Below are 14,860 nucleotides of genomic sequence, written 5' to 3'. Positions count from 1 at the left end.
GTGTGTCCTGTGTATATTTATTATGTATATATAAATACACATATGTATATATTTTTACAAATATTTGTTTGTATATATATTTATACTTAAAGGGTTAGTTCACCCAAAAATGAAAATTAGGCTGCGTTTTACTCACCCCCGAGGCATCCTAGGTGTATATGACTTTCTTCTTTCAGACGAATCCAATCGAAGTTATATTAAAAATGGTCTTTGATCGTTCAAGCTGTTTAATGTCACTCAGCCGGTGTTGCATTGTTTCAGTCCAAAAGAACTTAAATAAAAATCGCCCATCCTTAAAAAAAAGTGTCTCACATGGCTCCGGGGGGTGAACAAAGGCCTTCTGTAGCGAATCAATGCATTTTTGTAAGAAAAATATCCATATTCAAAACGTAATAATCACTTGAATCTAGCTTGCGCTCACTGTTGTAAACGGAAGCAGTTCCGGGGTAATGACGTATGAGGTCGGCTTCTGAGCTGCGTACGCGGTAGCGCAGGGGAGAGATCAAAACAAAATGCCAGTCACTAATTAGAAGTACAAAACGAGGATTTGTAAAGAAGAATGTCAGAGGATTTCGAAATAAGCCAAGAGGAGACTAGTTATCCTTTGCTAAAGTAAGGAAACTTTGCTTCCTTTGATCCTGTAAACAAACGTTGATTTTCACGAGACTCCCGGAACTGCTTCTGTGTACAACTGTTGGCGCAAGCTACATTAAAGTGATTATTACGTTTTGAATATGGATATTTTTCTTACAAAACCGCATCGATTCGCTACAGAAGGCCTTTGTTCATTCACCTCCCGGAGCCGTGTCAGACTGTTTTTTATGGATGGGCGCTTTTTATTTAACTTCCTTTGGACTGAGGCATGCACCACCCGCTGGGTGGCATTAAACAGCTTGAAAGATCAAAGACAATTTTTAATATAACTCCGACTGGATTCGTCTGAAAGAAGAAAGTCATATACACCTAGGATACCTCGGGGGTGAGTAAAACGCAGCCTAATTTTCATTTTTGGGTGAACTAACCCTTTAAATATAAATATTTTATAAATAAATCTAACTTTTTTTCCCTTGATGTATACATGTGTGTGTATTTATATATACATAATAAATATACACAGTACACACACATATAGTATGTAAACAAACGTTTATTTTGAATGCGATTAATCGCAATGAATCATTTTGCAGCCGTACTTTTAACCATATAGCGCACCCTGAATGGACATCTCATAATAACGTCTTTATTTACTGTAATATCTGTTTGCCCATGTTAGGGACGTTACGGTTGCCACTCTTTGTATAACAGACATGATGGGCACAAATGTGTGTAGTTTCTGGTTTCTAATGACTAATCATGTGGGTGATCAAGATGGAAACAAATTATATTATAAGTAAATGATATGGGAAACAGGAAATAAAATAAAGTCAAACCTGAATTAGAGCCTTGTGGATCAGCCACATTCTGACTGGATCCTGATGCTGAAACATACACACACTTTCAAATGGGTTGTGCAACATGGTTGTGCAAATGACAAAACATGGGGTTGAAACCAAACATGATACTCAAAAAAATAAAGAGGATGTTTATTTTGGACCTGTGATGTGTGGGTTGGCACATATTTGCGGTGTGCTTGCGAGTGTGTGCGTGTGTGTATGATCTCACTCTTTTCCGTTGAGTCTCCAATAATAATCTTGCCCCCACGCTTGCTGGTTTTCTCCACTGAGAGCGCCGTGCTCAACCCCTGCTCGTGTTTTCCCAGGCCCTGCCCATCTCGGAATCCATACTTCTGCATGATTTTATGAGCCACAGTACCACTGAACAACACACACAGACAAGCAATGGACTTTGCTAAATTAATGACATATAATACACTTCATATACAAGTGTAGTGTACAACTGAACAAACTCAAATTTAATGCTTCAGACTCCAAGCTTAAATGTTATATTTCAAATCAATTCTTTAAATATAAATTCATTTATATGTTAATTCATAGTTTAAATCTTCATTTATATTAAATGTTATAAGATTTACATAACTTCTAGTTAAATCAAAATGTCCTGGTTAAATTTAAATCTTTTTAAATTCTTTGAAAATCTACATTTATTGTTTAAGCATAAATCTTTATTTATATTAAGAATTTATTGTGTTAAATCAAGATTTTCTGGTTAAATATAAATCCTATCATCAAATGTAAAATATTTGGGTAAATCTAAATATTCCTCATTAAATAGAAATTCGGTTTCATTTTACCATCCAATTCCCACTATTAACAAGTTGCTTATTAGCATGCATATTACTAGCATATTGGCTGCTTATTATTAGTACTTAAACAGCACATATTAATGCCTTATTCTGAATGAGCATATTTTAGATTCCTTAATAATACACCATACCTCAGGACTTGAAGCAAAAATCATAGTTATTAGTGAGAACTGGTCCCCAAACTAAAGTGTGACCCAAAATTCTTTAAAATAAATTATTTGGAAATCTAACATAAACCTTAATTTATACTAAATATGTGTGTGTGTGTTCGTTCTGGTCTAAATGTTTTCACTTGGATTCAACATTTTTTCCTTAAGGTTAATCAAATAAATATCATCCATGAATCTAAATTCTCTGGAATTCTAAATGTATTTGTTAATGATGCAACCTAAAATGATCTGAATTTCACATTATCCAATTAACACTATTCAGTACCGAGGAATATTCAGGACTTTTTTCCAAAAGGAATTGCAAATTGTATTTTCAATTGAGTTTTCCATATGTGGAAAATCTTGCATTACCGTTTGCATTTTCGCTTTCGCAAGCGCACAGTGACTGCCACATTTCAAATGAAAAAGCAAAGTCCATTTGCAACTGCATTTCCCATGTCTTACGAGTTATGAGCCTATCATATTTAAATAGCAATATTAATAACCAAATTAAATTTTTCACTCTCTCTGCGTCGTGCATGTAACCTGCCAAAACTCAAATGGAATCGCAATTCCTTTTGCATTTGAATTTCCGATGTCTACACGGAAAGCTGTCAATCAATGTGAGGGGCGGGACTATACTTGTATGTTTGTATTGGGAGGTGACGTCACTCACAGACGACCGTGCCGAATGCTTTGATCAATGGAGGTAATTGGTAAAGGCTCCGCTAAAGGCAGCTGCCAATCTGTTCCTGCCTGTGACAACCTTCTTGGCACAATACATAATTCTGTCTTTTTTACCCCAAATGCAGCAATATCCCCTGCTAAAAGCGGGAGCAACAACGGTACGCACAATAGGTCAATATTCACTATTACCCAAATGCTTTTCACCTGTCTCAACATCTCTCATTGTTTCTCTCACTCCGATTGATGCAAGAGAGTAAACAGACAGTGCAATTCTACACTTATTACAGTACATTTTATTTCTTTCTTTTAAACTGTACTGTAATAGAGCGCATCACACCTGTCTCAAGATTTTATTACTGTTTGCACTCTGATTGATGCACGTAAGCAAACAAAACCGTGACAATCTATATTTATTTACCCATTTTCCACCTTACTTTATATTTTATGTAATTTTATATTTTAACAGTTTTAATTCGTGTCGTGCCGAAAATTGATCGTCTGCCGAAAACTGATTGCCGTCCATTTTACACTTGCCAAAAAGTGATTACAGACTCTACGTATTGAGTGAACTGTTCTTTTTACCTGTTGAAATACTTTTTGACAGCAACCATGAATGAAATCAAGTCATTTTGAGGCAGAAAAAATAGTTCACTTTTTGGCAAGTGTAAAACTGCATTTTATGGATTTTATTGGCCATTTAAAGGTATTTCAAAAATCAGTGTTTGATTAGCCTGTATTTATTTAATTTATTGTAGACGTTATCTCTAAGTGAAGCAACATTTGCTGAAATATCCACAAGATGCAGTATAAGAGCGCACGGACATCTATCGATCATTTGCGCCTCAAAGGGTACACTGTAAAATGCTTAACGTTGCTTAATGCGTTAAGAGAGTTTTTTTTAAAAGACCAAACTCAGTAAACACAAACGGTTTTCTATGGGTAAAACGCTTAACGCATTAAATGCATTGCGTTCTTATTATGAACTAATTTGCTTGTCTGTACATAAAATGCTTTCATATTTATTATGTGTTTTCTGAGTTTGGTCTTTTAAAAACACTGCCTTAACGCATTAAGCCACGTTAAGTGTTGTCCGTACGGTAGGCTATTCTATGGGAGGAAAACGCTTAACGCGGAATTAAACGCATTGCGTTCTTATTATAGCCTCATCTTCTTGTCTGTAAATAGTATGAATTACTAATAATGTGTATACGGAGTTTGGTCTTTTAAAAACACTCTCAATTAACGCATTAAGCCAGGTTAAGCATTTTAGAATGTCCCTGTCAAGGTTGAGTTTGTTACAATAGCAACAGTAGACTCACTATGCATTGTGTTTTAAAAATCAAGCAATCATTGTTCAAAGACCACTTTTGTTATATCAAGATCACGAGAAAATTAAGTTGTGAATGTGATCACGAGAAAACAAGAAACAAGAAAAAATTATAATAATGCATGGCCGCTTAGAACTTCCGTACTATTACAGATTAAAAGAAAGGAATAAAATGTACTGTAATAAGTGTAATATTGCTATTTAAAGGGGTCATATGATGCTTTTTTAAAGATCATTATTTTGTGTATTTGGTGTAACAGAATATGCTGACATGCTTTAATGTTCAAAAAACACATTATTTTACAAATACTGTACATTATTGTAGGTCCTCTATGCCCCGCCTTTCTCAAACACTTGGTTTTCTACAAAATCCCTCCTTCCAACAAGCGCAGTCTGCTCTGATTGGCCAGCTGACCCAGTGCATTGTGATTGGCCGAACACCGCAAGCACTCGTCGGAAATGTAACGCCCCTTACCATAATCGCGAGCATCAGCTTTCAAAATAAATGTAAAGACAGAGCCCGAAAGGGGAACAGAGTCGTGTGACAGACACAGTGATGAAGCTGGTATGTGTTTGTAATGTGACCCCCTCTCTCTCGCACTCTCTCTCTCTCTCTCTCTCTCACACACACACACACACACACACACTGCGCAAAACTCCGCATTTGAACAGTCAATAGCAAATACTTAAACTAATAACAAAACAGTAGCTGATTCAGAAGCGCCAGATTGTCATAGCAAAGTCAGAATTACCTCCTCTCCTAGGTTCACGAAACGGTTGTCCATAAAATGCATTGCTGTTCTGTTGTAAGTAATCTTAATGATTCCTAAATGCATCTACTTTCGGAAGGCCAAATAAAGTGCTTTTGCTTTCGCTTAGAAACACACAGCGTCCCCCTGACATGCTGCTTCAACACTAACTGAGGTTACTGAAACCACGCCTTCTTTCTTTGCGGGAACATTTGGGTGGCATTATGCAAATATTTCCACACAGTGAGGTAGATATGTGGGGGCGTGTTAGAACGAGCCGTTTTAGGGAGTCTTAACTTTGATAAAGAATATATCTTTGGATTTGAGACTTTAGTCTTTGCAACTTCAGGGATCTTATCTATGCACAATCAGCTTGTAATACTCCAAAGAGAAAGGAAAACTTGAAATCGCATCATATGACCCCTTTAAATATGACAGGCTCATAACTCGTAAGACATGGGAGTTGCAAATAGCATACAGTTGCAAATGGACTTTACTTTTTCATTTGAAATGTGACAGTCACTGTGCGTTCACGAAAGCGAAAATGCAAACGGTAATGCAAGATTTTCCATATATGGAAAACGCAATTGAAAACACAATTTGCAATTCCATTTGAAAAAAGTCCTGAATATTCCTCCATAATTCAGCCAATAAGAACATCCTCTATCTATAAACAATAATGACTTTATTTATAGCGCTCTTACCCCATGTTGGCCAGGAATGAATTAGTTGGTCCTGGGGGAGATCGTGGTCTATCAGATTCATCAAAAATGGGAGGTGGGATTGCTGCTTTCGACCTCTGCCGACCATCTTCATCATATGAATATGTTGCTGTCATGACAAAAAACACACAGTTTTAACTTATTTACTCACATATCCCCAACTAGACTTAAGACTGTGTAAAGCTGCAGACACGATTCGACAACACACAAAATCAACATCATTAGGGATGCATCGAAATGAAAATTCTTGGCCGAAACCGAACAAAATGAAACACTGGGCTGAGGGCCGAATAACGAACACGGTTGTTCGCATTTTTTCCCCATGTATTTTGCCATTTTTTTCACCACTGCATAAATTAAATAGCCAAAATGTGCTTTTTACTGTTTTGTCCTGCTTTTCAAATAAAAAATCAATTACAAAACAACAATTGAAAAAAAATGTACTTAACACTGAACATTTTTTTTACATTCTAGCAGACATGATACCAACAAAGCACAATTGAACTTAAAATTAATAAGTTAGTAAACATAATATTGTTTGGCCATTTTTGAGACCCCCTTCTTGAATCAGGCATGTATTTTTTACTGTACAAATAAATGCAGCCTTGCTGAGCAGAATAAACTTCCTTTAAAACATTAGAACATATTACAGATCCCAATTTGAACACTATGTGCGAATGTTATAATAAATGTATTAATAGAGCTGTTGTAGGGTAATTATTATCATCATTATGAATGTTGATGGAGTTGTTGCTTTTATTTCGGCAAAAACCCGCAGGAAGATCTCAGTGCTTCTTCTTGTTGACAACAGCAGATTTATAAATGATTCTCATTATGAATTTGGGAAGATGTTTTTGTCGCACGTATCGCATTGTCACATGCCTTGACGAGTACCACAGTTTCAGTGTAGATTTTCCCTGGCTTTACTGTACAAATAAATGCAGCCTTGCTGAGCAGAATAAACTTCCTTTAAAACATTAGAACATATTACAGATCCCAATTTGAACACTATGTGCGAATGTTATAATAAATGTATTAATAGAGCTGTTGTAGGGTAATTATTATCATCATTATGAATGTTGATGGAGTTGTTGCTTTTATTTCGGCAAAAACCCGCAGGAAGATCTCAGTGCTTCTTCTTGTTGACAACAGCAGATTTATAAATGATTCTCATTATGAATTTGGGAAGATGTTTTTGTCGCACGTATCGCATTGTCACATGCCTTGACGAGTACCACAGTTTCAGTGTAGATTTTCCCTGGCTAACAAGCAGATATGCCGCGAGCTCACGCAGCGCTGTCAAAACACATGCAAATCGTGCGTGTACTAGAAAACATAACATTCTGCAGGTTAATTAACTAATTGTATCGCGGTATAATTTTTTTCAATAACGGTGATATGAATTTCCGATATACATTACCAGTGTTTCCCATACATTGATTTATTTGTGGCGTTTGACTTTGTTGAATAAACATGAGCACTGCACGTTTCAAAATCAAAACGCGGCGCGGGTGTTTTATATGAATGTATCTCTGAAGGGAAAGGACTGTCTTCAGAAAAGTTTCTATGACATTTTCATTTTTATCTGATAAAGTAGCGTTCATGAGCGGAGCTGCTTTGATTACAGCCGTTACTGGGGAAACCGCTAGTTTTATCACTTTAAAAGCGCCTCCTGTTGGTGGAGAATGAATTTGCATTTTCAATAATAAGCCCGTCTCCAGCAACATTTCCAGTTTTTGTGGTTGCTCAATTTTTTTTTGTTTTCTGCAGCACTTTTCATACCCTTTTTTTCTGGCTGAAGCACATTTGTTTCAATCTATAAGAATAATCAGCCTACACTACTAGTCAAACGTTTTTGAACAGTAAGATTTTTTTTTTTTTTTTTTTTTTTTTTTTTTTAAGAATTATCTTCTGCTCACCAGGGCTGCATTTGTTTGATCCCAAGTACAGCAAAAACAGTAACATTTTGAAATATTTTTACTATTTAAAATCGCTTTCTATTTGAATAGATTTTAAAATGTAATTTACTCCTGTGATGTGCAGCTGAATTTCAGCATCATTACTCCAGTCTTTAGTGTCACATGATCCTTCAGAAATCATTCTAATATGCTGATTTGCTGATTATCAATATTTAAAACAGTTGAGTACTTTTTTTCAGCATTCTTTGATGAATAGAAAGATCCAAAGATCAGCATTTATCTGAAATAAAAAGCTTTTGTAACACACTATTCCATTCAAAAGCTTAGAGTAAGTATAATTCTTTGGTTACACTATTTCGATAGTCCACTTTAGACATGCTACTAACTCTAAGTAACTACATGTCAACTAATTCTCATTCATTTGCAACTACATGTCTACTAACTCTCAGAGTAGACTGTTAGGGTAGGTTTAGGGTTAGTAGAATAAGTTGACAAAGAAAGTGTTAGAAGATATAAAGCAGACAGTCTACTAATACTCTACTAACTGCTAGTTGACATGTAGTTGCAAAGTTACTTGCTGTTAATAGAATGTCTAAAGTGGACAATTATAAAAATGAATACTTTTATTTAGCAAAGATGCTTAAAATTGATCAAAAGTGATGATAAAGGCATTTATAAATGTTACAAAAGACTTCTATTTCAGATAAAGTGTTCATATCGATATCGGAATGATATCGTATCGACCGAAATTAAGAAATATATCGTGATATAAATTTTGGTCATATCATCCAGTCCTAGTTTAAGGCCATTTCGCGATTTCAATCATCATACAATAACCAGCCCTTCAACTTCTCAACGGAGACATGAGATGCAGATGCAGCACTGTCTCTCGCTGTCGGTGCTTATATAATGATTTTTCCGTCTTTCTCGGACAGTTTTAAATACTTTCACACTGCAGACATGTTTGCTGCATTAGCGCAACGCCTCTATTTGATCGCGTCAAGTCATTGTTCGTTACATATTATTTGGTCTTTCCGCTTATTTCAGCTGGCGAACATTCTGTGCATCCCTAAACATCTTATTATGATTTCAGACTTGGGAATGAACAGGAAATGAAATATTTTTTTAAGGTCAGTGAGATTTACTTACAGTCTCGATCCACTAGTGATGTCGGAGGGGCGATGGCAGCTCCACCTATACCTGTGTGTGCCATATAAACAATATCTCACAACAACACTGATGCTCATATCAGTTGCCCTACTTAGACCTCCTGGTATTAACATCTTGGATTCAATCACAAGTGACAAAACATAGGGAAGTGAGATCGAAAGACAGAAATGAGAAATAAAGAAACGGTTCAAAGGGCACTCACCCCTCTTCTTCTTTTCTCTGTCATACTCCTCCTCCTCATCTGATTCGCCTTGTTCTGTTGGGAAACGTGAAAATCCACTTGGCGCTCCACCTCCTTCATGCCTCTCTTTACGCTTCCTAACACACAGTTTAACAAAACAATTCAACAAAACAACACTAATCTATGCAGTTCAGACATTACACTGCCTGTCATAAGTTTGGAATAATAAAGATATTTGAACATTTCTGAAATAAGTCTCGAGCACACCAAGGCTTCATTTATTTGATCAAAAATACAGTGAAAACAGTAATATCGTGGAATATTATTACAATTTAAAAAATAACAATTCTATGTGAACAATTCTTTAAAATGTACTTTATTGCTTGATGGCAAAGCTGAGTATTCATCTTCAGTGTCACTGATCAATGATTCTTCAGAAATCATTCTAATATGGTGATCTGGTGCTCAATTGTTATCAATTATTGGTGCTTAATTATAGGGCTGTGCGATATTGAAGAAAAATGCAGTAACACATTAAATAATGCGATATTCAATATGCGATACGATAATGCTTAAAGTGCCACAAGATCAGATTAAACAGTTTTACTCAGCTGTTGCGGAGTCAGTTCTGTGAACTTCTATAACTATCTTGTCATATATTTTGTAAATCTATGTTAAAGTGATTAGTAACGACTACTTTGTCGATTTACTGTCCGATGAGGATAACGAAAAATGCTCGAGCGGCGTATTGTCGCTATCGGAACGCATCGGCACCCTGCCTAACTTGTAGCTATTCTTACTTTTGTGGTACAGAAATGTTGTTCATATGTATATATGTATGTATGTATGTATCAAGGGATCCTGTAAAACCACAACAAATTCCTTGTGTTTGTGCACACTTAAGTGGTGAATAAAGCACATTCTGATTCTGATTCTAATATAACTAGCATACATGTCTCACTTTTTGTGAGAAGAAAGCACCCCTACAACAACTTCTGAAAGTGAACGGTAGTGTTTTACTCAAGCATTACATAAAAATGTCATTTTAACATTAGTGTAATCATTTTAACACGAGTTTAGGAACTGAATAATAAAAAGGAAAAATACAACACTGCTTAGTATTTACTCTATGAATTCAAGATGCACTGATTCGTATTTAAGCTACAACAGTTATTTAGGAAAGAGCAGTGAGTGATTTTCTCTTTGCCTTTTGTTCATGGCCCCAAATATTGCAAGCCGTAGCAATATGCATATTGCGATATTTCGATCATTTCTATATATTGCACAGCCCTACTTAATTACTAATACAGAAAAACAGCTTTTGCTGCTTAATATCTATGTGGAAACTGTGATACATTTTTTTCAGGATTCTTTGATGAATATAAAGTTCAAAAGATAATTATAACATCATTTCACAAAATTACTGTTTTACCGGAATTTGTTCCAACAAACAAAGCCTTGGTGATCATAAGAGACTTCTTTCAAAAACATAAACTATTTGTTACTATTCGTGTCTGTTTTGGACACATTAATGTATGCATAACTTAAAATTGTGTGTAAATTATAAGTACTGTCTGTAAGTCTGTCTAAATGTATTCATTTGTGCAAATATTGTGAACTATGAGGTATTCTTTGTGCAATAAATAGTGAAAGAGTGGACAAGTGAGCTATTTTGGACACATCAGAAGAAGCAAACTTTCCATTTTATGTCCTCTCTTTTTTTGTACTAAAACATTTAACATTTTTGGTAATTGTATTTCTAATTATTTTAGTAAACGCAATTAATATTAACGTAATTGTCATGGTTGTATTATTTAACAAAATATTCTGATATCACGTATAGTGGCCAGACTACTCGCTAAGATATTGGCATCAGTCATGAAAAATATTGGTAGCCATATTGGTTGCCAATTAACAGACTTACCAAATACTGACAACATTTTCTGAATTAATTAATGGGAAATCATGGATGCATACTTCTCTCTCTCCTCAATCTCTTTCTGACGCTCCTGTTCTCTCTGTCTTTGTCGTTCTTCGCGGTGTCTCTTCACCACTTTCTCATAGTCGTTGGGAAACATGGGGTCATACTCATCAGCCAATGGAATCAGCACATCTCCGGATGAAAACCCAACTGATGTCGAGTCCTACCATAGGCACGCACAATGAAGCACTTAGTGTGAAATCCTCATTCATTTTTAATGTGACATATTACTGGGTGAAAGGTTTGTTGTTTTTACAGGCCAAACATTGTGATGCCAACATTTAAAAAATCTTGGAATGGTTCAGTGCAGTTATCAAATTGCAAAGGCTGCTATTTAATTAAATATATGCACTACTATTACTATTAATAACAACAACAATAATAACATCATTATTATTATTATTTTATAGTCATATTTTTGGCCAAATTTGTGTAGCCCTACTAACATACAAAGTAAATCTGGAGCTTTTTTTAAATTTAAAAAATACATAAATAAAGTGCAGCCCTCGATGCCAATATTTAGACAGTAATATACACAGAGTTTACCTTCATTCCAGCAGCAATGTGTGGAGGTGTATCAGAGATCTGCCTGTCATCTACAGCACTTCCTCTCTTCAGATCAATAACCGGAGCTAGAACATTGGACTGCCTCGTCCTCTGAGTCTACAAAAGATTTCAGATTAATTTATTGGTTCTCACACCTTTTGACTTTACATGTCACAAGAATGAATTTCCATAACTTTTCCAGTCATTGTGATTACTGGATAATGATGTAAAAAAAATTTAAAAAAATAGAGAGACAGCCCATTTTCAGCCAATTAAACATTTTAAATATAGTTAAAGGGGTCATATGATGCGATTTCAAGTTTTCCTTTCTCTTTGGAGTGTTACAAGCTGATTGTGCATAGATAAGATCCCTGAAGTTGCAAAGACTAAAGTCTCAAATCCAAAGATATATTCTTTATCAAAGTTAAGCACTGGGTCAGCTGGCCAATCAGAGCAGACTGCGCTTGTCGGAAGGAGGGACTTTGTAGAAAACGAAGCGTTTGAGAGAGGCGGGGCATAGAGGACCTACAATAATGAAGAGTATTTGAAAAATAATGTGTTTTTTGAACATTAAAGCATGTCAACACATTCTGTTACACCAAATACACAAAATAATGATCTTTAAAAAAAGCATCATATGACCCCTTTAATGAAATAAAAATGGTCTTTTCCAACCGGGAAATAATTTTAAAATAAAAACAAATAAATAAGATGAAATATTCCAGGTTTTACATGACAATGGGAAACTAATTACTTCTTATCTTTAGTTATGAATCTAAAGATCTGTAGTAATTTCCTGTGGACTGCATTATCATTTTCAGGCATGACATAAACATTGACCCACCTTTGCTTGTGTCAATGCAGCTTTCTTCACTTTCAACTGAGACTGCAGCAGTTTGAAGTTTTTAGACCACCCTTCTGTTTTAGTGTCGCTTGTTGCGACCCCCAAATCATCATATAAAGACATTTTACCTCCTTCCCAACCAAAAACTCTGAAATACACACACAAGAAACATACTTACATGAGCATGATTAAACCCACGTTTAAACGTATTCAAAACATCGGTGTGTTATGCAACAAAAATTAGTAAATTTGGCGTGTGTGTACATTTTAAACATAAAAACAAAATCTAAATGAACCTACAGCTAGAATTTCCCTTATAACAAATTATAAAAGATTGTTTTTACAGGAAAGCATTAACGTTATTTATATATTTAGCATTCACTTCCATGCGGCTTGCAACGATTACTGTACGTTACCATATAAATCGACTAAATGGCTATTGTCTAACCTTAAATCACTAATCCACTTTATCTGTCAAATATATAAGGTTAGATACACACCTTTAACGAAAAGAACTCCTCTACTCGCTTAGCACTGTCGCTTAGCATAACATGCTACGCGTGTCGCGGACGAATGACATCACCCACTGTGGTCAAACGCACCTCCGAATTTTGAATCTCACTTTTCAATTAATTTTTTATTAATTGTGTTTTTTGATTTTATTGTTTTATTTACTGTGCAGAGCCTTCCATCGCAGTGTACAGAAAAACAAAGATTCACAAACTTTGGCATGTTGCGTCTGCGGTCACGTGGCTGTGGCGCAGTGGTGTTTCCACAATATTCATGTTAATGAATCTGCGGACATGTAAGTAAATAATGTTGGTAACACTTTAGTATAGAGACCAATTCTCACTATTAACTAGTTACTTATTAGCATGCATATTATTAACATATTGGCTGTTTATTGGTAGCCTACTTATAAAGCACATATTCTGCATGAGCATATTCTACATCCCGAATCCTACCTAATACCTAAACTTAAAGGGATAGTTCACCCAAAAATGAAAATTTGATGTTTATCTGCTTACCCCCAAGATGTAGGTGACTTTGTTTCTTCAGTAGAACACATATGATGATTCACATATGATGATTTTTTACTTTAGCCGTTGCAGTCTATCAGTCGTATAATGCATGGCAATGGTAACAAAATCTATGAGAGTAAAAAAAACATGCACAAGCGCGGACGTGAAGCACATGGCGGAACACGTGAGAGACGCTCTGGATGAAAGCGCACTTTCACTCTCTGACAGCATATGGTGCTAAACTGCAGAAATAATAATAATAATAATAATAATAATAATAATAATAATAATAATAATAATAATAATAATAATAATAATAATTCATTTAAATGAAACCCTGTAAACAAAGCAGCTGCTCTACTTTCTGTTTCTGAATCGTGTTTAAATGATTTAAACAGCCATTCAGATTTGTGTATTTGATACCAAATACCTGAATATTTAGACTTGATAGGCTATTTATTTTCAAACTTTTTTTACATTTTAATCTGGAATACAACATGCCCTAGATATTGTTTGAAAGCGTTTTGATTCTTTATTGTTCGGTCGCACTTTACATTAGGGCTTCATTAGTTAACATTAGTTAATTCATTAGTTAAACTGCCAATGAAAAAATCTTCTGAACATTCATTAATCTTATGTATTCCAATATTTAATAACACGTTGTTAAAATCGAAAGTTGCAACTGTGTTATTTAATGAGCTAACATGAACTAAGACTTAATAACTTCTGTAGCAAATGTAGCTATTGCTCGTTGTGAGTGTTAATGCATTAACTAAGCTTAACTAATGAGGTCTTATTGTAAAGGGATACCTATTAGTCTTTATAGTTCTTTTGCACTTTAATCTGTTAAAACTTTTAGCTTTATAAATTTTTCTGTATTGCTATATTGCATTTAAATGTTCAGTTATTTTTGTTATAAGAAAAAAGTTATTAAACCTGTTATACTGTATTATGACATCACTTTTTTAAAACTAAATTTAAATACCGTGATAATACCGTATACCGTGATAAAAGCATTAGCAATTAATCGCACCATGAAAATTTCCCTAGCGCGTACACACCTCACGCACCGGATGCCGTGCGCGCGCTCAAAGACAGTTGGACATAGTGGTGTATTAGAGGTAAAAAATGACATAAATACTGTTTGGTTTCTGGCACAAACCGATCGTTTCGTGTCTTAGGACATCAATGTGTCGTCACGAGCCGCAGGGTTTAATTTGGATTTGTCTGTGCATGTTTTTTTTACTCTCATAGATTTTGTTACCATTGCCATGCATTATACGACTGATAGACTGCAACG

At 35.1% G+C, this 14,860-nt stretch overlaps 1 protein-coding gene across 1 annotated transcript in view; it reads right to left on the bottom strand.

Annotated features, from left to right (window-relative positions):
• The window catches only part of LOC107597038 (splicing factor 45), a gene marked incomplete at its 3' end in the record, with an annotated part of 26,577 nt that extends 13,461 nt beyond the window's left edge, over positions 1 to 13,116 (bottom strand). Inside the window, exons 1-10 of the mRNA XM_016287943.1 lie at positions 13,039 to 13,116; positions 12,539 to 12,686; positions 11,695 to 11,811; positions 11,145 to 11,311; positions 9,189 to 9,304; positions 8,966 to 9,016; positions 5,880 to 6,006; positions 1,663 to 1,814; positions 1,431 to 1,478; positions 872 to 874 (exon numbers count right to left, since the gene is read on the bottom strand). Of these exons, the coding sequence (XP_016143429.1) occupies positions 872 to 874; positions 1,431 to 1,478; positions 1,663 to 1,814; positions 5,880 to 6,006; positions 8,966 to 9,016; positions 9,189 to 9,304; positions 11,145 to 11,311; positions 11,695 to 11,811; positions 12,539 to 12,661 (904 nt within the window). The remainder of the gene's footprint in view (positions 1 to 871; positions 875 to 1,430; positions 1,479 to 1,662; positions 1,815 to 5,879; positions 6,007 to 8,965; positions 9,017 to 9,188; positions 9,305 to 11,144; positions 11,312 to 11,694; positions 11,812 to 12,538; positions 12,687 to 13,038) is intronic.
• Between the last annotated feature and the right edge of the window lie 1,744 nt (positions 13,117 to 14,860).

Source organism: Sinocyclocheilus grahami, unplaced genomic scaffold, assembly GCF_001515645.1.
Source record: "Sinocyclocheilus grahami isolate Dianchi unplaced genomic scaffold, SAMN03320097.WGS_v1.1 scaffold226.1, whole genome shotgun sequence".
Classification (NCBI taxonomy): Eukaryota; Metazoa; Chordata; class Actinopteri; order Cypriniformes; family Cyprinidae; genus Sinocyclocheilus; species Sinocyclocheilus grahami.
Note: the sequence above shows the minus strand (reverse complement) of the source record. Positions and strands in the feature narration are given on the sequence as shown.